Raw genomic sequence first — 24,668 nt, forward strand, 5'->3', positions numbered from 1 at the left:
AAGCGGCTCGTCTCCGTCCCGCTCGTCACGTCTTCTGACGGCTGCGGCGTGCCAAAGCCAAAAGGGGGGGTGGGGGGGGGGGACTTGCCCCAGGGTTCCCCTCACTTGCTGGAAAGAAACGGTCTGCGGCTGGCCTTTCTTTTTTCAGGGACTCTGAAAAGCAGAAAAGATGTCAACGACTGCGGGTTTGTGAGTCGCCCCCCCCCCCGTGTTTGGAGGTGGCACCCGTCGGTTGGCTCCTTCCGCTTCCAAAGGCCGCCGTGCCCATCGGATCCTCGTCGCCGTGGCTTTTTCTTTGGTAGTGACTCGTGACAGAGGAAACAACAGATTTTTGAGGCTTCCCCCCCCCCCCCCACTTCAAGGAGAGCTGAGATGCACAACGAAGCACAGCGGCCTGAGAAAGGCTTCACGCGAGCGTTTGACCCACGAGGAACGCTTGAGCCGCCGGCCTCCCCCACTCGCTTACCGAGTGAAACAATACGACCCCCCCCCCTCTTTAACCACTCATTTGCATAATTAATGTGATCGGCCCACTGCGGCCAAAATTCCTGCCGCTGGGAATCACGTCCGCACGCGTGCTCGCGTTAGGCCGCCCGCCCGCCCACGCGCGGAGGCAAAAGCTTTTCGCATCTTTGGCGGGGCCCGAAGCGCCAGAAGAAGAAACGCGGCTGCGTCTTTGTGGCGGCAGCGCCGACCGAGGCTCAAGCGGCAGCCCAGACGGCCGGCTCGGGAACCCCCCCCCCCAATAAAATGAATGAAGCCGCGTCGCATTTGCCCCGTTTGGCCACGAAATCCGAGCGGCCGTCGTGACCTTTTTTGTCCGGCGCAAAGTCAAAGTTTTGCCGCGGGGGGGCTTCGGGTGCGTGCATATGTCGCCACCCCCGGCCCGGCAGATGTCCGACGCGCGCGTCAATCTGCTCCCCGAGACCTTGAAGGCGGCGGCGTGCAGATGGAGCCTTTGGTCGCTCTCCCTTTCCCAAAGTTCAGCAAAGTGGAAGAAGAAAAACAAGCCGGGCGACCCGTCCTGCCGTGGCGGCGACGCTCGGGACCTTCCCCTTTCCCCTCCCCCGCCTGCCCCCCCCCCCCCCCCCCCGGCACGCACGCGCTTATCATCGCGTCACAATCAAACAAGACTCAAATCCGCAAACTCACGGCGCTCCGAAAGCACGCCGGCATCGGTACACGCGTGCGCATATGGACGCCACTCCGCACACCCGCATAAAAGCAGAGGCACGCCTAGGCACAAAGTACAAAAGGATGCCGAGACACACCCGCACAAAGAGTCGGAGGCGCAGGAAGGCCCGCGTACGCGCACTCACATCCGCTAGCAACACAAACACACCTTTGTGCTCGCGATGCTAATGACGCTAATTAGAAGCCGGCGGTGACCCGCTAATATTAACCGCTATTCATTTACGCTAATTTCCCCCCCCATCCCCCCATATGGCCTCCTGTGTCACAGCAGTTAGTGCGCCACGCTAAGGATGGCAGGCGGGGGGGAGGGGGGTGGCAGCCATATTGCGCTCGCAACAACGAGCAGGTGGCGGCGGGGACGGGATTGGTCGCACGCTCGGCGTCTTTCGGCGCCCTCGGGCAAGAAGGTCCGCGGAGCCCCCCAGCCCCAAATGGGCCTATTTCACCATTTCAGCCCAATTTCAGCAAAACAACCACGCGAGAAGAACAACCGGCTGACCGCCAGATGGAAATTCACAGTTTTTCCACAGCAAGTTGAGTGATGAGACTAAAGTTACATTTTGATGACCCCCCCACAAAAAAAAATCTTGTCTCCATAAGTTTTTCTACCCTGCCGAACACATTTTTAATGTGGGGGGGCGGGGGGATGAAGAGGTACCGTTGCACAAGATTGGTCCAGGTCCAAACGGGGCCATCTCCGCAGGCACGAGGCCGGCCAGGCCGTAACCGCCGCAATATGTCGCATTTGCATTTTTACACGTTTACATTTTTAGAAAATGTTTCACCCCGGGCTGCGGCGGCGACGGCGGCGAAGCGACGCGGAGCCGGGGGGGCCGAAGCACCAGCCGACGTGGCTCGGCTCCAGCGTCCATTTGAATATTTTACGCGCAAGCGGCCGCGGCGGGCTCGCTAACGTTCACACGCTCGAATAATTCAAACAAGGGCAGGAAGAAGGAGGGCTTTAAATCCGAACGTGCGGCGCTTCCGCTTCACTGTTACCGCTTGAATTTCTCGCACTGATTTTGTTTTTAATAATAAATAAATATCCCCCTTCAAGACAATATCAAAAAAAAAATCAAAATCCTGGTACGTGTTTGCATGAGAAGCGCAAGTTTGTGCACAGCATCTGAGGAATACAAAATGAATAAATGAAAAGTGAGTTAACTATTCAACTGACAACAGGCTCAACATCTGGACCGACACCCTCCCACCTGACCCCCCCGCCGCTCCACTTCATGTTTCTTTCATGTGTGTGCGCGCGTGTTTGAGAAGGAGCGCGTGCGAGTGGTCATTTTGAATGAGAGAAGAATGACCCTGGGTGACGGAGGGCCCGGCGTGCCTTGGAGTCAACCAGCGCATTAGCATAATGGGGCTTTCCTCCTCTCAGCGACACACACACACACACACACACACACACTCCAATCCGTCCGTCCGTCCGTCAACGCCCCGTCGCCCTCCATCAGTCTTGGCGGCGGCAACGGCGCTCACCCGCGGTGACGGGCGGCGTCTTGGCGTATGTAAAGCAGGCGTCTGCGAGGCAGCTAATCTATGCTAATTTGACATTTACCAGCTCATTTGCATAACAAGCAGCAAGCAGCGCTCGCATAACCACAAGATGGCCTCTTCCGAGGGCCGAGCTGGCTCGTCGTCGCTCGACAAGCGCAAGCTAGCTAGCTTCGCCGTGAATCCATTGGTGACTGCGATGCTTCTGAAGCGGGGGGGGGGGGGGCACTCCAAACTCCTTTCAAGGACAGTTTGGGACGATGAACGCGATCGCTGCTTGACACGGTGTCATCTCTGACATGAGCGCGATTGACCCCAGGAAGGTTTTTTTTTTTGTTTTGACGCCGTCCAGGCAAATGTTGGGAAATCGTTTCACACTTTTCAGGGCCACTGTGAGTGAAGAATCACTTTCATGGACATTTTCAGACAATCGTTGAAATCTTTCGACTTCCCATTGCTGGTCTTATGGACATTGTCCAGGTTTCGTCAGCTTTTTATGGCAAAAGGGCGCCCGGCCGCCGGCGCCAAGCCGGCCGTACAGGAAGTGCCGCCGTACGCTCGCGCGCGATGCTGGGATCCATTTGTCAGCTTCTTCTTCTTCTTCTTCTTTTTGTGCGTGCTGCCCGTTGACCTTTAATGATGGCTCAATGCGCCCCGCCACAATAAAGCGCGCGGTGATTAGCATGTGACCTGAAAACATCCGCACCACGTTTGTGATGTCGACCGTGCGTGTGTATGTGTGTGTGTGTGTGTGTGCGCAAGTGCGGGCACGCGTTCTGACATCGCACCACAACCAGTCGCCGTCACGTGACGGCGCCGCTGCCGGCGCCTTGTGTGCGCATTAGCGTCATTAGCATGATGGCACGCTCGCCAACCGCTCAGCCGGCGCCGCTATCGATTACAAGGCCGCAAAAGTCGCTCCAACGAGTTGACTTGGGGGCCGGAGGGGACGGACGGGGGAAGGCGCTCCGCTGACCGGTCGCCGCTAATCAAGGGCCGGCCGGTCGGTCGGACACGCCATTTGGCACTCGGCACGGGGGAAAAAAAGGGTTCCGAGGCTCACCGCCGATCGCAGCGGCAATCGATGGCTTCCTCTGCCGCTCACACGAAGGCGCGCACGCCGCGTTTGAAAAGGAAACTTGGGACGAGAAACTAAGGCTGGGCCGCTTTCCGACCTTGTGAAATCTTTGGTCTTGACGCGTGTCCTGACTTGCGTCCGCGTCATCGTTTCTTTTCGGAGAGGCTCACCAAGGTCCTGGTTGTGCTCCGTTTGTGACCAACAGGTGGCGAGGGAGAGGGAGCCTCATGGGTCTGTTCTTCTCAAAGGACTGCCACGCCGACCAACACGGTCTGATCCCGATGGGTGGGGGTGGGGTGGGGGTCCCCTCGTCGCACCTCGCATCCAAAAGCGCGTGACGTCGTTCAACTTATTTGCTCGTTTGGGGACGCACCCCCTCGCGCGCTCGTGTGTGTGTGGGAGAGACGAGCGCGGGCAAAGGCCCGTCTTCCGCTTTCGTCCCCCAAACGTGGCGTTATGCCCCCACAACCAAGCGCAACAGTTGGCCGACGCGGCCTCGCTTGAGCTGAACGTTGGCCCGCCGCCGTTTGCTCTTTTCACACCCCGCATGCGGGGGTTTGGGGGGGGGGTCAGTGAAGGCGCTTGGCAGCTGCCTCCTCCTGGCGCCTCATCGTAACCTCACCTCCACGCGGGCAGCCAGGAGGTGACGCTATGATGATGGCAGGGGGGGGGGGTTAGGTGTGGGGGGGGGTAATCCTCAACACGCACACACACACTGATGTGGTCTGGCTGTGAAAGTGCGCATTTGACCGCTCACTCTGATGAAGAAGCAACTGGGCGGCGGCCAGAGCACTGGAGCAACGCCACAAAGCCCCGCCCCCCCCAACACTCTTTCATAGACACGCACACACAAGGGGATACACGCGCTCACACACAATGCCATAAACTCGACGTCTACCCAAGACGCACGTATGTGTGCACACAAGGACGGACATGTCGAGAGGTCAAGCGATGTCTCCCGGGCGAGCCGAACGCGCCCTCTTGCGTGCGCGTCGGAAATCGTCCCGAGGCCGTCGGACAGGAAGCGGCCACGCGGGGCCGCCGGGCGGCGGGCCGGGCCTCGCTCTCCTCGCTCGGCCCTTCGCCATCTGGAGCCCCGAGGATGGACGAAGAGCGCGGGCGGAGAGCGCGGACGCCCCGGCGTCACCGCGTGGGGACCGAGCGGCGCCGTCAACGCGATCGCTCACTTCTTGCGGCCTTTTACCCTTTGCGGTCACGCCCTCGTTTTCTCTGCAGTCGCGTCGGGTACTCGGGTCGCGCGAGGTCGGGCCATCGAGCCGCACGTCGCGTCACACCGTCGTTTTCGTCATCAGAATGTGGCGTCGTCATTTTGTGCGCGGCGGCGTGCCGCGTCGTTGCGTCATTTGGTGCGTGGGGCCGCCTTGCGGGTGGTCGCGTCGTTCGGGGTCGTGCTCTGCATGTGGCGGTTCTGTTTGCGACCACCGGGCGGCACTGTAGGGCTCCGCCTGCAGCGGCACACCTGTTGCTCACGACCTCATTAGTGGCCTAAAAGGACTCCCGCCCCCACCGCTCATTCTCGGGTCTTTGTTAGCTTTTAGCTTCAGTCATGCTTTTTTTCTTTTTGTAACTGGCGCCAAGACTGAGTTGTTGGTTGCCATGACAACAAAAATACCCTTTATTTTAGGCTTGTTGTTTTGCAAAAGTATTTCATATTTCTATGTGAACTTTCATATTTGTTTTTTCTTTAAATCCTCCGAATTTGTTATTTGGAATGTTTTGTTAAAAATCACTTCCGGGTCAAGTGCCGTGGATAGCGAGGAAAGATCGAGAAGACCACGGGAGAGAGAGAAAGAGAGTCGGAGACAGAACTACGATCGACGTGATTTACTGTCACTTGATCTACTTTCGCTTTACCAAGGTGCACACGGTATGCCATTTTGTGTTATTTATTTAATGTCCCGTTCAAGATATTATAATTTTGATTGTTGTTCGAAATGTGTTTTAGTTTTCACGGTGTTCCATGATTAAACGTTTTGGACATCAGTACGAGGCGTCATCCTTGACCGGGGTAAGATCCACTTTTTGTTTGACACTTTGGATTCTTTTTGTTCTTACGACTTGCTTTTGGATTGAGTTCTCTCGGCGTTTCTTGAATCCAATTTGCCAAGTGAGCGGCTCCTCCCCGCGGCCTGCTTTTTGGGCTCCGCGTTAGCGTGCGGTCACGTGGCGTCGCCGCGCTCGGCAGAGTAACGCGTCGCCATTGTCCGTCGCGTGCTCGTTTTCCGTGCGTAGCGCGGCCGGTTCGGTGTGGCCAAACCGGGCCAGGTCACGCGGCGCGTGCGCTCGTCCTACTTGGCCGTGTGCGGTCAGGATGGCCGCGGAGTCGCTTTGCGTGCGCTGGCGTGGCGTCGACTCTCATGTCGCCGGTGCCGTTGGCGGCCGAGCCATTTGAGGAGCGCGCGTTGTCCCGCGGGCGGCGGGGGCATCGCGAGCCGCCTCCTCCTTTCAAGTGGAAAAAGAAGTAATGACGTGGAAAGATGCTAATGCGCAAGGCTGCGGCGCGGCCGGGCCTCGTTACCTAGCCCGCCCCGGCGTCGGCCCCTCCCGGTATTTCTCGCAGGGAGTCTCGGCCTTTCACGACTGGACAGACACGAGCGCGCGGTCGGGCCGCTTTTGCATCAATTCGATGCCTCGTTAGCATAATTTGAGGATGAGCTCCACGAGGAGGTGATCCCCCGGCATGTTAGCGGACGGCGCTCGTCTCGTCTTTGGTGTCAGGCGGCTGATTGCAAGTGACAGGCAAGGTCAGCGGCGGCGGCGTCATCGCCGTGACGCACGCTTGTCAATCGGAGCGCCTCATCTGCATCAAACGCGACCCCGGCTGGAAACGCTCATTTGGAAGCCTCCCGAGCCCCCGCGTGAAAGCGGCTCCCGTTCGGCCCCCTAACCCGGGCGGAGGAGGCCCGGCGGACAAAACGCCGCTCGGGTGGGGGTCGTCCAGGCTCGGGCGGCCGCTTACCGGGGACCTTGTGCGGCTGCGCCCGAGTTCCTTCGCTCGCGTGGCGTCCGTTGCGGGTCAGCGACGCCGCAGAACGAATTCCGGGCCGACGGAAGATGCGAGCGGGCGCGGCGCCAAGGCGGGCGCGGCGCCAAGTGGCGCGGTCACCGCGGGAAGGCCAACAGTCACAAGGCATCACGGCGCCGTCATGCACGCACGCACGCCACGGCACTACATGACAACAGATATTATTTCAAACAAAGTTCTCCAGAGCGCAAATGAAAAAAGAGGACAGGAAAAAACACACACACGTGACATGGCACTTTGTTTTTTCAACGTATTTAATTCATTGAACGAGAGAGAACAAGAGCAGCGGATCAGGCAAACATCTTGGACGGGAAAAAGAAAAGAAAAAACGAGCCAAAAGCTTTTTCCAAATGACATTGATGGTCTCCGATGCCGTTTTGCTTTTGTTCTTCTTTTTCAGTCATCTCGGCCGAAACGTGTCTTGGAAAAAGCTGGCGGCCTCGTAGAGCCATCAAAGGTGAGCGTGAGCCTCTTCCGACCGAAGGAGACGGCGCCGCCATCCTCCCCCTCTGTTCTTCTCTTTGTGCTCGACAGTCCAAGCTCTCCGACGGAACAAAGGTGGCGACCTCTAGCGGTCAAAAGTGGCGTCGCGGCGCAGCCCGTCCGCGGGAGACGGACCGAAACGCCGGACCGCATTCCTGGAACTTGCGGCGGCGGGGGTTGAGGCCTGAGGGGGCGGCGCTTGTGAGTGCTCTCCACGCATGTACATACGCACGGACATCAAATCCTGCTGTGGTGATAAAGAACGTGCGCGCGTGCCGTCGATCGAGGTTGGACGCGCGTGCGTGGATCCAAGAAAGCAGGTGAGCCGGCGCGTTTCCCAACGTAGGACGATCAAATGGACAAAAGGGGAATGTGGAAACGGGGAGGGTGGGGGTCCAGCGGAGCCGGGAGTGTGTGTGTGTCAATGGGGGTTGGGGGCTTCTCCCGAGCTTGTAAAAGTTGAAGTGTTGAACTCTCCCTTCCTGTCTGCCGCGTGACTGGCCAAGCCGAAGGTCGGCCTTGCTGAATTTTCCGCTCGGGAGGAGCGCCCGCCGGCAGCGAGGGTCTCGCCGTGCCAGCAGGTAAGCGAGCGGCCCCCCCCGCGTCGTGGCCCGTCGCCGTCCCGTCGGGACTTCCCGCGCGCCGCCCCTGTCCGGGCCCGCCGCCCACTCGCAAAGCGCTTTTGCACATGCTGGCCGCGCAAAGGCTGACTTTGCAAACGCTTCCAAAACAAGCAGCCCCCCCACCCCTATTTGCCCTCCCCAAAAAGAACATCTGCATATTCTCGGGACTTGACACGCGAAAGGACAAAGCAAAGCGCTGGAAGTGACTTCCGCGAGGTGACAACTGAAGCCAGGCGAGGCGACGCAAAAGCCGCAGCGGGAACCCACGAAATGAACGACGTGAAAGGACAAAGCGACTGGCGCCAAATGACAAGCGACGGACGGGCCGAGTGACGAGGCTTTGCGCGGGGCCCGTTGAGAGAAGCCGCCAAAAGTGCGCCGGCGTCAAAAGCCACGTGACAAAATCCAAGTGACGGAGGTCTGCCAAGGGAAAAACACACGCAAAGGGACAAACGAAGATGTGGAGTTGTCGTCAATTTGTCTTCTCCAAAGTGTCGTCTCGTCGTCCTTCATGAAGTGGTGACGAGACTCAAGACGAGACTCAAGACAAGCTTTGGGCGCTTGTCAGCCGTTTTGCCGTCAGCCAATCCCAAAAGGACCTGGGCTCTTCCCGATCCAATTGCAAGTTTCAAATTGAAGCTCATTTCATTTGTGTGCTGCCTTTTCGCAAGCCATGTCGTCGGACCTTCCCCAGGCTCACGCACATTTTAGTTGGGTCTCCCCCCCCACCCCCCCTCCCAAAAGAAAATTTGTTTTTCCACAAAATGTTGCTTTTGAAGTGACGACTTGACTCCTCCCATTGTCTGGCAGGAAGCCGCCGGAGTAAGCGAGCGAGCAGAACCCCCCCCCGCCCGCCGTGGTTCCGAGATGAGCGGGCTCCTGGCGCTGCTGCTGCTGCTCTTGCCGCCGCCAGCTGGTGGCAGCGTGGAGGTGAACGCCGGCATGGAGGTGGCCAGGGGCCGCTCGGCCTTCCTGGCCAAGGAGCAGCTGCGGATCCGGACGGGGGCCGGCGACCTCTGCAAGGTGGAGGTGGTCCTCAACCAGCCCATCACGCAGCGAGTGGGCCGGCTCACGCCGCAGGTGGGGACGCGCCCTCGCCTCGCCGTCCTTGCGCTTGTCTTGATCTGATGGTTATCTCGTGGTCTCCTGGTGGTCAGGTGTTTGACTGCGACTTCCCGCCGGAGGAAGTGGCCTACCGGCACAACGGAAGCCCCCTGCTGGACAGCGACCAAGTGCTACTGCGGGTCTACAGGTCAGTACCGCGTCAGTCCCGGTCCCGCCCTCGTCGTTAGCTGGCGGCTGAAATCGCAGCTTTTGAAAAGAAGTCGCGCCGACTGACAAACGACGAGAGAGGAGCCAAACAAAAGGGGGTTGGGGGGGCGAGGTGTGTTGCAGGTTGGGGCCGGCGGAGACGCATGTGGAGTTGGTGGTCCTGCGGGTCCGCGTGGTGGACCGCTCGCCCCGCCTGGCAGACTTGGGGCCGACACCCCTGGTGGTCCCGGACTTCTACGCGCTGTCCAACGCCATCGACCGCTCGGTCGTCAACATCGAAGGCCGGGACGGCGCTGCCTGCGCCGTGCGATTGGCCGCCGCCGCGGGAGCCCTGACCGCCGGTCGGCTGGTGCGAGAACGCCACGGCCTCGGCGGGAAAGGTGCCCACTTGCGCCCGCCTCGCTTTCCGACCCGACTCCGCAGTGTCGTTATTTTTTTTGTCCCACATTCGGAAAGTCGGGGCTGCGATGGCCCCGCCCCTCCGATTTGCTCGGCCCCTCCCGTTCCAGATCGCTTCCCCGCTGCCCAGATACTCGGCACTTGAAAAACACCGATTGACCTTTGAGGGCAAAGATCTAGCAATCCGATGTGCCACGCAATCTGCTTTGTGTCTCGCCGGTCGTCCGGCATCCAGGCGGCGAGGCGGCGGTGGCGGCCCACTGCCCCGGCAACCGATCCTGCGCCGAGGAAGTGACTTACCTGAAGACCAGCTGTCAGGACTTCCTGAGTTCTGGCCTCAAGTACCAACACCTCAGCCCACCCTCGCCCGACCTGGACCACATCGCCATCACCGTGGAGCTGAGGGACCGGGAGAGCGGGGCTCCGCTGGAGGTTAGGTCACGGGGCCCAACATACCGCCGACGGCGTTTTTCACCGAGCCGTCCGTCTTTCTTGCGGCGCCTCGGCACAAGCTCGCGCGTTTTTTGGGGGGAGCTTCAAAATGTTCTGCCCGCCGTTCTCAATGGGCCGGCTTTCTGGCAATCCCTTCAAGACGGAGTCTCTGTGGCTGCCGGTCCGGATCGTCGGGGCCACGCCCAACCGCCCGCCGCGGGCCGCCTTCATGGCGTCCTTCATCCTGGAGGTGGACCGGTTCGTCCTGACCCCCATCACCACCGCCACGCTGGACGCCGAAGACCCCGAGGGCCCCCGGGACGGCTTGCTGTTCAACGTGACCGTCCCGCCCCCCCGGGGCTACGTCACCCACCTGGACGAGCGCACCAAGCCCGTGGGCTCCTTCAGCTGGTCCGACCTGCACCACCTGAAGGTGGCGTACCAGCCGCCCAACGTCAGCCGCCCCGCGCGGGACAACTTTCAGGTACCTCTAGAACGCCGACTTTGGACTGCGGCCGAGCGAGCTCTCGCATTCGTGCCGGCCGACAACAAAACGGTTGGAGGCGCGGTTGGAGACGCGACGCGACGCGGCATTACGCATGTACGCCGAGCCTGAGCTTGTCGGAGCAAAAGTCATGTCAAGTCAACCGTATTTATAGAGCACTTTCAAACAGCCATCGCTACGCCGCCTCCCGTTGTCATACGATGACAACACGAAAACCAGAAGTCGTATTTTCAACAAACGCATCCGAGTTCACTTTTGCTTGAATCGAAGATGGCTAACGTGCTCGCCGCGGCTAATATGTCAAATGACAACGAATGCTGACGGGTTTTTTGGGGTGCCCGCCAGATGGAGTTTCGGGCCGTCGACGCTTCGCACGCCACCAGTCCGCCCATCGTGGTTGACGTGTCCATCAGGGCGGCGGAGACCGACGCGCCCCGGGTGTCCTGGAACACGGGTACGCTGGCTATGAAGGAAAAAAAATAATAATAAGCCCGAAGCGGGCCGTTCCTGACGCCGGCGGCTCCGGCGTCCGCTCAGGTCTGGACCTGCTGGAGGGTCAGTCGCGAGCCATCACGTGGGCGGAGCTGCAAATCGTGGACCGCGACAACATCGACGACGTGGTCCTGGTGGCCGTGGACGGGCCCGCGCATGGGCGCCTCACCGTCAAAGGTGAGCGCTCCCGACGTGACCGGATGGACGCAAAATGGCTGCCGGGCGCGCGGCTGCGTCCGCGCGGGAATCTTAAGTGTATTGATGCATTGATGAGCGAACGTGTGCGCGCGCGCGTTTCCGCTGCCGCAGCCGGGCAGAAAATGGGGGGGGGGTGGCCTAGCAGATTGCTTGACGTATGTCATTTGACACGCGCGGCTAGCGCCGTGCCAGTAGCTGGCGGGCATCGTCGTCGTCATCTTCTTCTTTGTCTTCTTCCACACTGATGAGTGAGGTGGCGCCTTGTCGGCGGCGGAAGGGAAAAGCGCTCGTCCTCCTCAAATTGCTCGCCGTGAGGAAGGGTGGCGTGCCCCAGGGCGAGGGCCTGCAACGCCCTTGGCCAATTGGGCCCAATCACACCTCTGGGACCAATTAACAACACTTCCTTTGCGCCCGCACGCTTGGATTCGGGGGGGGGGGGGGGGGGGGTTGAGCGTACGGTATCAAACGTCCACAAAGTTCCAAGAGAAAAATCGCTTCACGATGATGACATCATCACTGCGTCATCATTTAGTGAGTCACGTGAAATCTTGAAAGCTCGATTGCCAATCGAGTTGTTCCAAAGAAAGGTGGCGGCCGCGTTTGTTTCACTGACAACTAAAAAGAAAGAAGGCGGCGTCCCAGTTGGCGCGCGCGACGCCTTCAGCCAAATGGCGGCGTGCCTGTCCCGCGTAGGGCACCCGCGCCCCCGACGCCACCTTCGGGCCTAATTAGCGCGGCGTCCTTCGCGCGGACCGGCCGCCCGCGTCCCCTCGGTGGCGCCGCTAATGAGTTGGCGGATGGCGACCGCTCGTCTCTCAATCTGTCGCGCGACCCGGGCCTTCTGTCCTGGCACGCGGGCGGCCGCCGGGACGGACGCCGCGCGGCGGCCCCTCGCTTCCGCGCACGCTAATTGAATCAAAGTGCCAAAGCGTGGGCGGCGCGACGGTGTTAGCGTTAGCGTTTTGTGACGTGCCAGGGGGGCCAGCCAGCAACACGTCGCTTTTTTTTTTGTGTGGGGGGGGGGGGGTGTTTTGATTGGCAGGAAAGCGCTCGGCTGTTCCAAGTTGCCAGGCGGGCAAACTTAGTCGTGTATTTTTCGAGCACTTGAAAGCAACCGGCGCCGCGTGCAAATGGAAGTCAGGCGCCAAACCCAACACGGAAAACAAAGAGCGTAGAAAGCAGCAAAACAGTCCGACGAAAAAAAAGTGCGTCAAAGCCAAAGAGCCAAAATGGCGCCTTTTCAAAATGGGGGAGGGGGGGGGGGGGTTCCCGTCCCCCGGTGTCGTGGATCACGGCCAAGAAGCGGCCGGCAAACCTCCTTCCGGAAAGGTGCGTCGCAAGGGGGGGCCGGGTGGCTTGGGCTGGCAAAGGGGGGGGGGGCCCAACGCAGCGCTTGAAACGAGAGAAAATCGATGTGAAAACTCCAGCAATGGGCCGGTGGCGGCGAGCGTATGATGAGGACGTGTGGCTCCCCCCCCCCCCCCCCCCCAGGCGCCAAGGCCTTTGCCTTTGGCGCGCGCGACCTGCGCTCGGGCCACGTGGCGTACCAGCACTCGGACGACGAGAGCACGCGCGACCACGTGGTGTTCCGCATCAGCGACGGGCGCCACAGCTCGCGCCACAAGTTCCCCATCAACATCCTGCCGCGCGACGACGCGCCGCCCTTCCTGGTCAACAACGTGGCGCTGGAGGTGCCCGAGGGCGGCGCGCTCAGGCTCCGCCCCGCCGACCTCTTGGCCTCCGACCCGGACTCCCCCGACGCCCGCATCCTCTTCAGGGTGGACGTCCCCCCGAGGGCCGGCCGCCTCGTCTCCAGGGCCGACCCCCGCGACCCCGGTGAGTGGCGGCGTGCGGGGTGGGGGGGGCCGGGTTGCATTTCTCCGTGTACGTCGCCGAGCATTTGCGTCTCGTTTTCAGGCCTTCCGGTCACGTCCTTCCTCCAGCGCGACTTGACTGGCGGTCTGATCTTCTACCAACACTCGGGGGAGGAAATCTTCGAGGACTCCTTCGAGGTGACGCTGGCCGACGCCCACGCCCCTCCCAACCTGTCGCAGGCTTACGTAAGTCCAAGGAGGCGAGCGGCTCTCGGGCGAGCGGCGCGTGGCTGAGCGCGGCGTGCGGGCGCAGACGGTGGCGGTGGCGGTGTTCCCGGTGGACGACGGCCTTCCGGTGGAAGCGGACGGGAGCGTGCGCCGCCTGACGCTGAAGGAGACCCAAGTGGCCTTCATCACCCGCGCGCACCTGCACTTCACCCACAGCGAACGCCCGGGGGCCCACCTCACCTACACCATCACCCGGCCCTGCCACAGCCCCCGACGTCCCGGGTGAGGCACCTCCTCGATCGTGCTAACACGGAATGCTAACGTTAGCCGAGGCGGCCGGCTCGGCGCCCGCTCGGGCTGGACCTTCCTTTCGTCACCTCCTTTGCGTGCGCGCAGTTTGATGGACGCCGGTCGCCTTTTCCTGGTGGACGGCGCGGCCGCCCTGAAGCGGGACCCGACGGCGCCGGCGCTCAAGTCCTTCACGCAGGTGGGTAGGCAAGAAGGTGACGCCGGGTGGCGGGAGAACGCTGACCGAGCGCGCGTTGCGTCGCGCCAGCACGCGGTGGACCACTTGAAGGTGGCGTACATGCCGCCTCTGGAGGACATCGGACCCGACCCGCTCGCCGTCCGCTTCGTCTTCTCCGTCAGCGACCGTCGCGGCGGCGCCGTGGCCGACCTGGACTTCAACATCACCGTCACGCCCGTCGACGACCAGCCGCCCGAGGTGGCGTCGTCGTCGTCTCCGCGTCGCCGTCTTCTGTTGATCTTCCGCCGCTGACCGCCGCGTGGCGTCTGCGCTCAGGCTTTCGTCAATCTCTTGCGCGTGGAGGAAGGCGGCGCGGCCTTTGTGACGGACGAGCACGTGCTGGTGCGCGACCGCGACACCCGCGAGCCGGACCTCAAAGTGGCGCTGGAGCGCCCGGCGCGCCGCGGACGTCTGGAGCTGCGAGGGCGGAGCCTGCGACCCGGAGATGCTTTCACGCTTGCCGATCTGAGAGGACTCGCTGTCAGGTGACCCCCACCCCCCACCTCAGACCCATTCGCCAAGGAGAGTAGTTCCCGCCCCTCTTTTACCGGCGCCGGCCGTTCTGCAGGTACGTCCACGACGACTCGGAGAGCAGCGAGGACGACGTGGGCCTGCGTGTGACGGACGGCGTCAACTCCGTCCTGCTGGACCTGCAGATTCACGTATGTTGACACGGGGGGGGGCTGGAATGTAAAAAGAACAAGAACAAAGAAAGCCAAAAGAGCATTTCAACAGCACGCCCCTGCGGCCACGAGATTGCAATTGAGATTTTTGCCAATGTGGAAATTCCCCCCCAGGTGTTGGCGGTGAACGACGAGCCCCCGCAGCTGGGCGCGGGCCTGCGCGGCGGGCTGCGTTGCCCCGAGGGCGGGCGCGTCCAGCTGACGGCCGACTACCTGCTGGCCACCGACCGCGACAGCGAGGACGCCCAGCTGAGCTACGCGCTGGCGCGGCGGCCCGCCAGGGGCGAGCTGCAGAGGGCGGGACTCGCCGTGGACAAGTTCTCGCAGGAGGACCTCCTGCGAGGTCTCGTCTTCTACGTGCACACGGGTGAGGTGCGGCCGCGTCATCGCTTTCATGCTAGGCTAACGCGCTCGGACCGCTCGTGCTCACGTCGCTAAGCTAGCAGACTCCCGGCTTTGACCGGGGATGCTAATGTTGCTATGCTAACCCGCTTAAGTCGCTAACCACGGGATGGCCTCGGGCGAGCCGGCGCCAAACGGCAAGTCGGATTGTTGACGGCGCCGTCCCATTTTCAGGCGGCGAGATCGGCCCCGCTCCCTCCTCCGACACCGTCACGCTCATCGTCTCCGACGGCGACGCGGTCGGGCCGGACGGCTGTTGCCCCGGTGACGCCCCGCCCGTCCCGCCGCACAAGACGCTTCCCGCGTATGACCTGGACGTCACGCTACTTCCTGTCAACAACAAAGTTCCCAGCGTCATCCTGGGTGAGTTTGCGGCGCCAGTCTCCGGGAGGCTTCTCGAAATGTTGGCACGAATACCTTCGGGGCCGTCGCGCCGCCAACAGGAGGCTCCGCCTTGGCGGTGGACGAGGGTTCGTGGGCGTGTCTGTGCGGGGGCATCCTGGGGGCCTGGGACGCCGACAGCCCCCCCGCCGAGCTGACCTTTCACCTGGACGCCAAACCTCTGCACGGCTTCCTGGAAAACGTTCAACCGACGCCGGGATACGAGAAGAGCAACGCGGGCGTGCCCATAGGTCTGCGTTAGCGAGCGCGCGGGTGCGCGCGCGGGCGCCGGACGTCTTTTGAAGCGCGTGGTCGCCGTCCGCTTCAGAGTCGTTCAAGTTGGACGAGGTGGCGTCGGGCTTCATCAACTACGTCCAATCGGAGCACGAAGGGGCGGAGCCCACGGAGGACCGACTGCTGATCAGCGTGAGCGACGGCCTCCACCGCTCGGCCTCGGCGCCCGTCCGCGTCCTCATCAATCCCGCCAACGATGAGAAGCCGTCGCTGCGCCTGGCCGACTTTAGCGTACGTGCGACCGATCGGCCAGCGCCCCCCGCGCCTTCTGACCCAGAGCGCCGCTGCGTTCAGGTGAAGGAGGGCGGCGCGCGGGAGTTGACCCCGTCCCTCCTGGACGCCTTCGACCTGGACGCCCCCGCGGACGAGCTGACCTTCAGCCTGGCGGGGGCGCCGGCGCACGGCGGCCTGAGGGCCGGCCCCTCCCTCCCCCGAGACCGGACGAGCGCTTCGCCGGCGGCCGTGACGTCCTTCACCCTGCGGCAGCTGCGCCAGGGTAGGCCCCCCCCACACCCCCCGCCTCTTCGGGCTGTGAAACGACGCGGCTCTTCTCATGCGTCCAGGCCTGCGCGTGTGGTACGCGCACGACGACTCGGAGACGCTGGAGGACCGTCTGAGCCTGCGACTGAGCGACGGCGTCCACTCGCTGAGCGCCAGCGCCGTCGTCAGCGTGCTGCCCGTCGACGACCACCCGCCCCGCCTGCTCAAGTACGCACGCAAATAACGCAAGGGGGGGGACTCTTTGGACGTGGCTTTGCTTTTCTGATGCCGATGGCGCGCGGGGGGAGAAGGACGAAGGGGAGGCGTCCACCTGTTTTTATTTGGGGGGGGGGGGGCCCGCCCGCTTCCGACTGGAATTGCTGTCCGAGTGGCCTCGGCCTCGCGTCACGGCTCAGCTGTTTAGCGGCTTGGGTCGCGTGGCCTTCCCACCTCTTCACTTCCTTTCCCGCCGGGGGGAGGGGAGGCATCCAACGGCTTCTCGTGCGTCCAACCCTACAGCTGCACTTTTTGGGAGGGGGGGGGGTCTTTTTTACGTCTTGTGCAAGCTTGCTCGACGTTCTCGTTGGCTTTCCTTGATTCCTCGGTCGCTTCCTCATCTGCGTCCCCTCGCCTGCCGCATGTTTTTTTTTTTTTGGGGGGGGGGGGGGAGACGGTCACGTCGCAAGGGAAGCATGTGGAATGTTTGCAAGTTGTTTTGGGCTCCGTGTGAGACATGCCTGCGCCGCCATGCGGAAGAACGTCGTTAGCGGCGAGCTGGCGGGAAGTGGCGTGGGGGGGGGGGGACATGTGGCAGATCGCTCTGCTTGAGTGGGCGAGCGCTCCAACAATGTTTTCATTTGAATGAGTGATTGGGAATTTGCACCCTTCACTGGCTGGCGCGCGGGCCCGCCCCCACCCGCTCGGAACCCCCCCGGAGCAGGGCGGCGGCGGCGCAAGCAGGCGGAAGAAATGCGAAGGAACGCGAGCGCTTGGCAGATGCCCGCCGCCTTCTCCTGCAGGACCGAGGCCTTTTACTTCCGAGTGAAGACGCAGGCAGACGCTTTGTCGTGTAGCCCCCCGACACCAGCGCGCGCGCCCCCCCCCCTGGGAGGGAGGAACCTGCTGTCACGCAAACAAGGGCGACCCGCGCCGCTCCGGCCGCTCCTCCCGCGCGCTCCCCGCCTTCTTCCTCCTCCCCGCTCGTCTGGGCCTTTTGCGCTTCCCGTTTTCCGCCGCCCGCGGCCTCGCTGTGCCCGCGTGGCTTTGCTTCTTTGCTCGGCCTTGTGGGCGCGGGCGCCCGATGGCAAAAGGCGCCCGCGCCGACGGCCCCTACGCTGACCTCAGCTTTCCCATTAAAGGTCACGGAAGCGTTCATGTCATGTTCATCTTGGAACATGACCCAAAGTTCTGCGGTCCACCCTCCCTCCTCACGGCCCATGTCGAATGTACTTTGGAGTCTTCCATTTTGGGGGGATGGGGGTGGGGGGGCGAGGCCGCTCATTTTCTCCCCATTTCAGGAACGCCGGCGCGCAGGCGGAGCCCGGCGAGCGCCGGCTGCTCTCCGCCGTGGTCCTCCAGGCCGAGGATGCCGACACGCCCCCCCCGAAACTCTTCTACCTGCTCCACGCCGCGCCTCGCTTCGGACGACTGCAGCTGGAGGTCACTTTGCCGCACGCGCTTCCTCGTGGGCTTCCCGGTTTGCGTTCAGCGACATGACGAGCGTTGCGTTGATTTTCAGAGCCCGACGGGCCCGACGGCGCTGGCGGCGGGTCACAACTTCACTCAGGACGACGTGGACGCCAACCGGCTGAACTACACGCCTCGCCGGCGCGGCGACGGCGACGACGACGGCGAGTTCCGAGGTCACGACAGTTTCCGCTTCAGCCTCAGCGACCTGGAACACCAAAGCTCCGCCCACACCTTTTCCATCGCCATCAGCGGCGCCCGCAAAGGTCAGAGTCCCGCGCGTGACGGGAGGGGGCGGGGCCGTCACGGCGAGCGTCCCCCTCCCTTTTGTTTTGTTTTTCGCCCTCCGGTCTCGGAGGCCCCCGTCCCCGACAGCAGGCCGGCCGAGTGTGCCAAAGGCGGCGCGTTGGCACGTGGGCGCCGTCTCATCTATTATTGACGGCGCCGACGCCGACACTTTGCCAGTCGGGCGAACGCGGCCGACCGCACCTGGGCGCCACCTGGCCCCTTCTGGCAGCCCGAGCCGCCCGGGGACTTGAAAGACGGCGAGCGGAATTCTTGACGATGGCGACGCCCGCTTTGCGTTTGCCGCTGCGCTTGGCACGCGTCCTCGCCCGCGTTGTCACGCGGCTTCCTTGTCCACAACCTGGCGGATTCCCCCCCCCCATCACCGGCCTCTTTGCCTCCTCAGGCAACGTCTCCGTGTGGACGGGCGCCGTTCGCGTGGCATCGGGCCAGCGCGTGCTCCTGAACACGGACTTCCTGCGGGCACAAGACGGCGGCGGCCGCCCGGACCGGCTGGTCTACACGGTGACGGCGGCGCCGCGCCACGGCCTTCTGCACGCCGCGGCGCGGCCCGGCGTGCCGCTGGCCACCTTCACGCAGATGGACGTGGCCGCCCAGCGCGTCTGCTACACGCACGACAACGGGCAGCTCCACCGCAGCGACGCCTTCAGGTCAGTGGGCCGAGTGACGCCTCCCGACCTCGCCGGCGAGGCCCCGCCCCGCTTACAACGCCGCTCGCCGACTGCACTTTCTTCCGACGTACGCCTGTGAGGCCTTACGCAAGCAGGTTGTTTGTTTGTTTTATTTGCTGATGGAAAGGAAGTTTTTTTTTTTTAAATCAAGCATCACTTTTAAAAGGGCTTAAAAACAACAAGGACATCTGGCGACAGCAGATTTCAAACTTGAGAAAGCAAAGCCGGAGCCTGTCGGCTGGCCGCGCGCGATGCCAAAGACGGCTTGCCAAGCGGCTGCCCGTTTGGCGGTGAAACCGCAAAGGCGTCGTCGCCAAAAAGAAGCCGCGTGCGCAAGTGTTGCCGTGACAACAACAAGGTTGGCACAACGGCCAAACGGCGCCTGGGCGCTCTCGTGCCAAACATGGCCGACACCTCAGGCAGATGTTGCAATGTGGATGGCGCGCTGGCGCAGGCGCCGCTGCTGGCGCGGGACGCCAGCCTCGCGGCACTTTGTCGGCGAATTGGCCGCAGGGCGGGGATACAGATTGCGCTGGCGACGTCTGCGCGTGCCTTTTTGTCGGCGTACTCGGTCTCCGTACACGTTTGTGGCGAGCGCCGACTTTTGTTTTGCGTGTCAGTTTCGTGGTGAGCAACGGCGAGCGCTCGCAAGCCGGCACGCTGCGTTTGTCCATCGAGACGGCGGACCGCGTCCCGCCCACGCTGGAGGTCAACGCGGGCGCGCGAGTGCGCCAAGGCGGCACGGTGACCATCGGCGCCGAGGTCCTGCGGCTGAGCGACGCCGGGACGCCCGCCTCCTCGCTCACCTTCGCGCTGAGCGAGCCGCCGCGCTACGGACGGCTACTGCTGCGGGGCGTCCCGCTCGGCGCCGACGTCTTCACCCAGGCCGACGTGGACGGCCGCCGCCTGGCTTACCGGCACGACGACCCCGCCGGCCGGGGCCTGAACGACAGCTTCCGCTTCCTGCCCGGGGACGGCCGCAACCGGGGCTACTTGAGAGACGGGCGGCTGAGGACCGAGCCGGCCGTCTTCGCCATACACGTGAGCTGCCGTTCGTTTGCGTTCGCGCGATACCCCGCTCAAATGTCAGAGGGGAAATAGCGACATCCGGTGGCGGCTGAGTGCGGCTGCCACGAAAATCAATGCCAAACGCCATCCGACGTGGCCTCTAGGGGGAATAGCGAGATCACTTCGATGAGTTTTTTTCTTCTCATGAGAAAAACTGGACACAATGGTCCAGTAATCAAATAAGAATCCCGGTGTGACTTCCTGTTCCTGCGCCCAGGTGGAGCGCGTGGACCGCTCGCCTCCCATCCTGACCACGTTGGGGCGCCCCAGCGAGGTGATCCGGCTGAGAGACGGCCGGCAAGCCCTCCCGATCACGTCCGAGCACCTGCGGGCCGCGGACGATCACAGTCCGCCCGACGGGCTCCAGTTTGCCGTGGTCACGCCGCCGCGCTTTGGCCACCTGGAGAACATCCGCACCGGTAAGACGCCCGCCGCCATTTCCACGAGAGTCGCTCGTCACCGGACGCGTTGGGCCCCAAAAACCACCTGGCGCCTCAAAGTCAATCCACCACGATAAAAGCCACCGAAAACTGTTTCGCGAAGCGATGGTCGGGTCAAAGCGCCGACGAGCTTCACGTCGGTTCTGCCGTCCACTCGTAGACAAGACGGGGAATGCTTGTTCCGTGTTGCTGAGACTTGATGTTCTGTCGTAAGTGATGTTGGCGTGACTTGACTTCCCGACTTGCTTTCCGACCCGCTTCCTTCCACGCGGCCTTCCAGGAGCCTACGTGCGGGGCCGTTTCACGCAGCGAGACTTGCAGCGCCGCTCGCTGGTCTTCGTGGTGCCCGCTGACGCCGACGTGACCGAAGACAGCTTGGTGTTCCGACTCAGCGACCCGGCGGGGAACGCCGCCCCGCCACAAACGTAAGGTCCCGCCGCGCGCTACCTGTTCATCGCAGCTACGCAGCCATGCCGCCGGATCGGATTTGCTGTGGATCGGGGTCTTGATCCCAGTCAAATTTGCTTTCAGGATTTGCTTTCAAATGCTGAAAAACAAAAAGGAGGGGGGTGGGGAAGAATTTGTTCAAATGTGGTCAAGCGAATAACCCAAACATAGACGCCGATTCACCACATTATTTGCAAGTGACGTCGATTTAAAGCACTTTGGTTTTTCTTCTGTGTTGGATCCAGGTTGCATCTGTCCTGGTCCCGAATCGAGCTGTCGGCCAGCTGCTTCCGGATCTGCGAGACGGCGGGAAGGCTTCAGGTCCAGATCCAACGGCGCGGGAAGAGCGCCGACCCGGCGTACGTGGCCATCCAGGTGGGCGCTACGCCGCGCGCGCGCAGGGACGCCAAAGGGGTCACGGGGGGCCATTTGACGGTCGGGCCTCTCCTGGCAGGTCCGGGACGGATCCGCCAAAGCGGCTCGGGACTTCACGCACAGCACAGCCGGACTGATACAGTTTGACCCAGGTGAGAGCTGACGGTGCCACACATGCGCAACTCTTCAGTGACCGGTTGGTGCCCCTTTGCCATGTTTCTTTGCAGGAGTCGACCGGAAAACGTGGAGCATCTACCCGGAAGCCGACGGCCTGGAGGAGAATGACGAGGACTTCACCGTCACGCTGCAGGACCCCAAGAACGCCGTCTTGGGGAGGAGGACCTCCGCCAGGGTGGAGATCGTCGACCCCAGAGGAGGTGACCTCGCGTCCGTCGCCCTCGACGTGTTCCTCCAACGTTGGAGGCTCAGTCTTTTTCCCGTCCACGGTTACGTTACTGTTCCTGTTGCCTTCTAGGCAAACTCGCTGTTGTTACGGATGGACGCCATAGGTCATCGGAAAATGTTTCGAGGAGAAACCTGTTCCTGGTGCACAGGAACAGGATGGTGTTGTGTTTTCCCATTGAGGATGAGGATGAACCTCTTCCAAATGGACAGAAACAGGATCAAAACCAAAACCAAACAAACAAAAAACATGTTGCATCAGGAACAGGAAAAGGTTTCTGGGCATCATAGATACGACCTTCATTCCTATTCCGGTCCTGCCCATCACGATCCACATTGGCACGTTTCGCTCCATCTTACAGTGAGGTTTTGGTTCCGGTCAGAATGAACGCGGTCCTCGCGGACAGGCGGAGGAACATGTTCCATTGGGCACAGGCCCATATTGTTCCTGCACTTTGGCGTCATGTTGACATTCCTGTGCTCGCGTCTCTCTTCCGACCCATCAGGACGTTGCGATTTGAGCAAGGGGGGCCAGGCCGAGGCCCCTCCCCCGTCGGCAGTTGCCACACCTCCTCCGGCAGTCACCGCGCCCCCAACGGCCGTCCCGGATGCGGATGCGGAGGCGGAGCGTTTTTTCGGGGAGACCAAACACCCTCCCCGAGGCGACGTCCCGAACCGCCGACCCTTCGCGGGCGAGGACGATGAGGACGACAGCCCGGCAGAACCGCAAGACCGAGCGCATCCCGGACACACAGACGAGCGAGTCGCCGGGAAGGCTGGACTCCAGGCAAGTAGAGTCGCTTTGGAACACGTTGGGAAAGTCGGGACGGTGCGATCAAGCGTCTTCCCTGCGCACAGGTGCCGTCAGCGAGAGCAAAGCCCGACCGCAAAGTCTGGACGGTAAGAAAGCCGGCTCGGGGAGAAACTGAACTGGAACCAGAGCAAAGAGAACCCGATTCGGCACCGGTACAGAATCTAAATGCCAAGAAACGCCAGAAGGGAACAAGAATCACAACTGGACTGAAAAAGACCCAGAATCATAACAGGGCAACAATCAGAATTAAAACCAAAACCCGAACACGAGCCGGAACTCGAACGCGAATCTCCATCAGAGCGAGGTTCAGAACAAAGAACCAGAATCAAAAAGACCAAATGGATCGACAGCAAAACAGAAACGGATTAGAGCGGGGCCCGGATTCCAAAGCCAAATCAGACCCCGAACCAGGAGGAGAAATCAAAATTAAACCGAGATTCAGGAACAAGAAACACGAGAACCAAATTCAGGTCCCAAACAATCATCAGAAGCGCAATCAAGATGAAAAACAAGCGGAATAGAAAAAGAAAAAAAAATCATCGAAATAATAGAATTATAAATCAAAATGGGGACAAGAAGATTCCCACCCGGAACCTGACCGTCCTCTCTCAGTTCCACAGTCTGTCTTCTCTGCGGTTGGAGGAGGTCGCGGACCCGCAGGCAGATGGCGCCACCGAGAGGCACGGCCCAGGACACGCCCCGCCCGCGGGAAGCAGGAAGCGGGAGGCCGAGTCACTCCGGAGCAAAGTACGAGCGCCCTCCGGCCGTGGCTTTTATTTGCTCGCCGTCATTCGAAAATGCGACTTTTCGTGACAACCTTTTGAGAGCGTGCGCAGCCTTTTGGCGCAAAACGGGGGACTTGTTCTGCGGTCCGGTGCCCGCCAGCTGGCGTCTTTGTGTCGTGTGCCGCGTTCAGACGGGGAGGTCGCCGAGCGGCCGCTGTGAGGTTGGCTGGACTCGCCACGGGGGGCGCTGTTACCTGGCCGGCTCCACCGCCAGCAGCTGGGCGAGCGCCGAGCGCTCCTGCTCCGTCTTGCTGTGAGTCTGCGGGCGCGGCCGGGCCGGGCTGGCCTAACCCAAGCTAAAGTAAGCTAGCGTCAACTTTGTGCAGGTCCAATAGCAGCCTGCCGAGCGTGCGGTCCAGACGCCAACTGGGCTGGCTCTGGAGATTTGGCGGCGAGAAACCCTTTTGGATCGGCCGGTCCGAGGTGGCGGCGACCCGCCCAGGTAAGAAGGACTTCAAATGTTGGAACTGCCGGCGAGCCACCTTTTCATAATAATACATTTTATTTATAAATAAAAAATATCAATTATTTTGAAAATACCCACGGACACTTGACAATCAAAAGAGAGCAAGAATCTTTTGTAGCCACGCAAGCATGCACGCAAACTCCTCAAATTGGCTGCCATGGGCCGGAATTGAAGCCCGGCGGGATAATCGGCCCGACGATAAGAAGCGCTGGGAAATAGTTGAGCGAGATCGTCACATTCTAAGCCCGTTGCAAACTAAATGGCCCATTTTTCAGTCTGTTGTCAATTTCGAGAAACTTTGTCGGAATGTGTGGCTTTTGAGTTACTGGCTTTTGAATTGGCCTCGGGTTTTTATCTGGGGTTCGGGTCTGGAAGCGGGGCTCCAATCCGGTCTTTGGCTTTGGAAGTCGGGCCTAAAACGAGGCTTAGGCTTCCCCAAGTAAGGAGGGCTTCAAACCATCACCGTGCTTTCAAAGTTGAGGCCAGGGTTTCAAGGTATGCTTTCGAATCGAGGGTGTGGCCCTCGCCATTGTCATTTGGTCAGGAACTTTTTGTGGCCCCAAACACCATTCCGACGGGCATTCCAAGCCGAGTCAAGCTTTTGTGTGTTTTTGTCGTCAGGCCTTCCAAGCGCCTTCCGAGCACCGTGCTTGCTGGCGGAGAGCTCGTCCAGATGGACGTCCGGTGGCTGCGACGCCGCCGCGCGACACGCCTTCATCTGCGAGGCGCCGCCAAGCCCTCGCTGAGGCTCCGAGGCTCGCGGCCGCTCCTCCGACGACGGCGACGCTCCGTGGCTTTCTGACTTTTTAACCCTCGTAGTGCACCGCTTACGATAAATGTAAAATGATGTCTTTAAGGCCTTTGATTCAAAGAGGGTTCTAAAATGGCCTAGATTTCATGACGTCACCGGCTGATAATTCTCAGGCATTGCAGCAATAATAAAAAAAACGTTTTGATACCTTAACCTTTACATATTTTGCACCATAGAGACCCATTGTAATTCATATTTTTGAATGCATCGTAAAGCTAATGTGTAAACATGCATTTCACGCGATTTTTACGTCAATGGCTTTGTTTTCGCTTGGACAGACGTATGCATGCCGCATTGTTGGGTTGAGGTCATTCCAATTGTGCGACTTTGAGGTGGCGCCAGAGGATCGCAAATGAGTTTGCCT

At 61.3% G+C, this 24,668-nt stretch overlaps 1 protein-coding gene across 2 annotated transcripts; it reads left to right on the top strand.

Annotated features, from left to right (window-relative positions):
• Nucleotides 1-7,327: 7,327 nt before the first annotated feature.
• On the top strand, nucleotides 7,328-24,394 carry frem1b (Fras1 related extracellular matrix 1b). 2 transcript variants are annotated; one of them, XM_052073978.1, is made up of 36 exons: nucleotides 7,329-7,624; nucleotides 7,811-7,885; nucleotides 8,738-9,007; nucleotides 9,085-9,179; nucleotides 9,323-9,579; nucleotides 9,834-10,030; nucleotides 10,191-10,514; nucleotides 10,881-10,989; nucleotides 11,073-11,204; nucleotides 12,717-13,061; nucleotides 13,143-13,285; nucleotides 13,353-13,549; nucleotides 13,664-13,754; nucleotides 13,824-13,991; nucleotides 14,070-14,278; nucleotides 14,362-14,455; nucleotides 14,591-14,843; nucleotides 15,053-15,241; nucleotides 15,322-15,510; nucleotides 15,588-15,784; nucleotides 15,848-16,049; nucleotides 16,117-16,261; nucleotides 17,551-17,692; nucleotides 17,772-17,985; nucleotides 18,411-18,675; nucleotides 19,317-19,737; nucleotides 19,982-20,183; nucleotides 20,485-20,629; nucleotides 20,897-21,026; nucleotides 21,106-21,178; nucleotides 21,254-21,403; nucleotides 21,935-22,257; nucleotides 22,855-22,989; nucleotides 23,159-23,280; nucleotides 23,354-23,469; nucleotides 24,115-24,393. In XM_052073978.1, the coding sequence occupies exons 1-36, from the start codon at nucleotides 7,523-7,525 to the stop codon at nucleotides 24,237-24,239; spliced, it is 6,546 nt and encodes a 2,181-aa protein (XP_051929938.1). In that variant the 5' UTR covers nucleotides 7,329-7,522; the 3' UTR covers nucleotides 24,240-24,393. The 2 variants fall into 2 exon arrangements, with proteins under 2 accessions (XP_051929936.1, XP_051929938.1); XM_052073976.1 differs by having other exon boundaries at nucleotides 7,328-7,624; nucleotides 13,664-13,991; nucleotides 24,115-24,394.
• Nucleotides 24,395-24,668: the final 274 nt, after the last annotated feature.

The sequence above is a fragment of the Hippocampus zosterae genome, chromosome 8 (assembly GCF_025434085.1).
Source record: "Hippocampus zosterae strain Florida chromosome 8, ASM2543408v3, whole genome shotgun sequence".
Classification (NCBI taxonomy): domain Eukaryota; kingdom Metazoa; phylum Chordata; class Actinopteri; order Syngnathiformes; family Syngnathidae; genus Hippocampus; species Hippocampus zosterae.

Bases quoted from the DNA above. Each gene is read 5' to 3' on its own strand.
- frem1b (XM_052073976.1), top strand. From the start codon at position 7,523: ATGTACATACGCACGGACATCAAATCCTGCTGTGGTGATAAAGAACGT. The intron at 14,279-14,361 runs GTGACCCCCACC...GCCGTTCTGCAG, and splicing joins CTGAGAGGACTCGCTGTCAG to GTACGTCCACGACGACTCGG. The intron at 16,262-17,550 runs GTACGCACGCAA...TCCCCATTTCAG, and splicing joins CACCCGCCCCGCCTGCTCAA to GAACGCCGGCGCGCAGGCGG.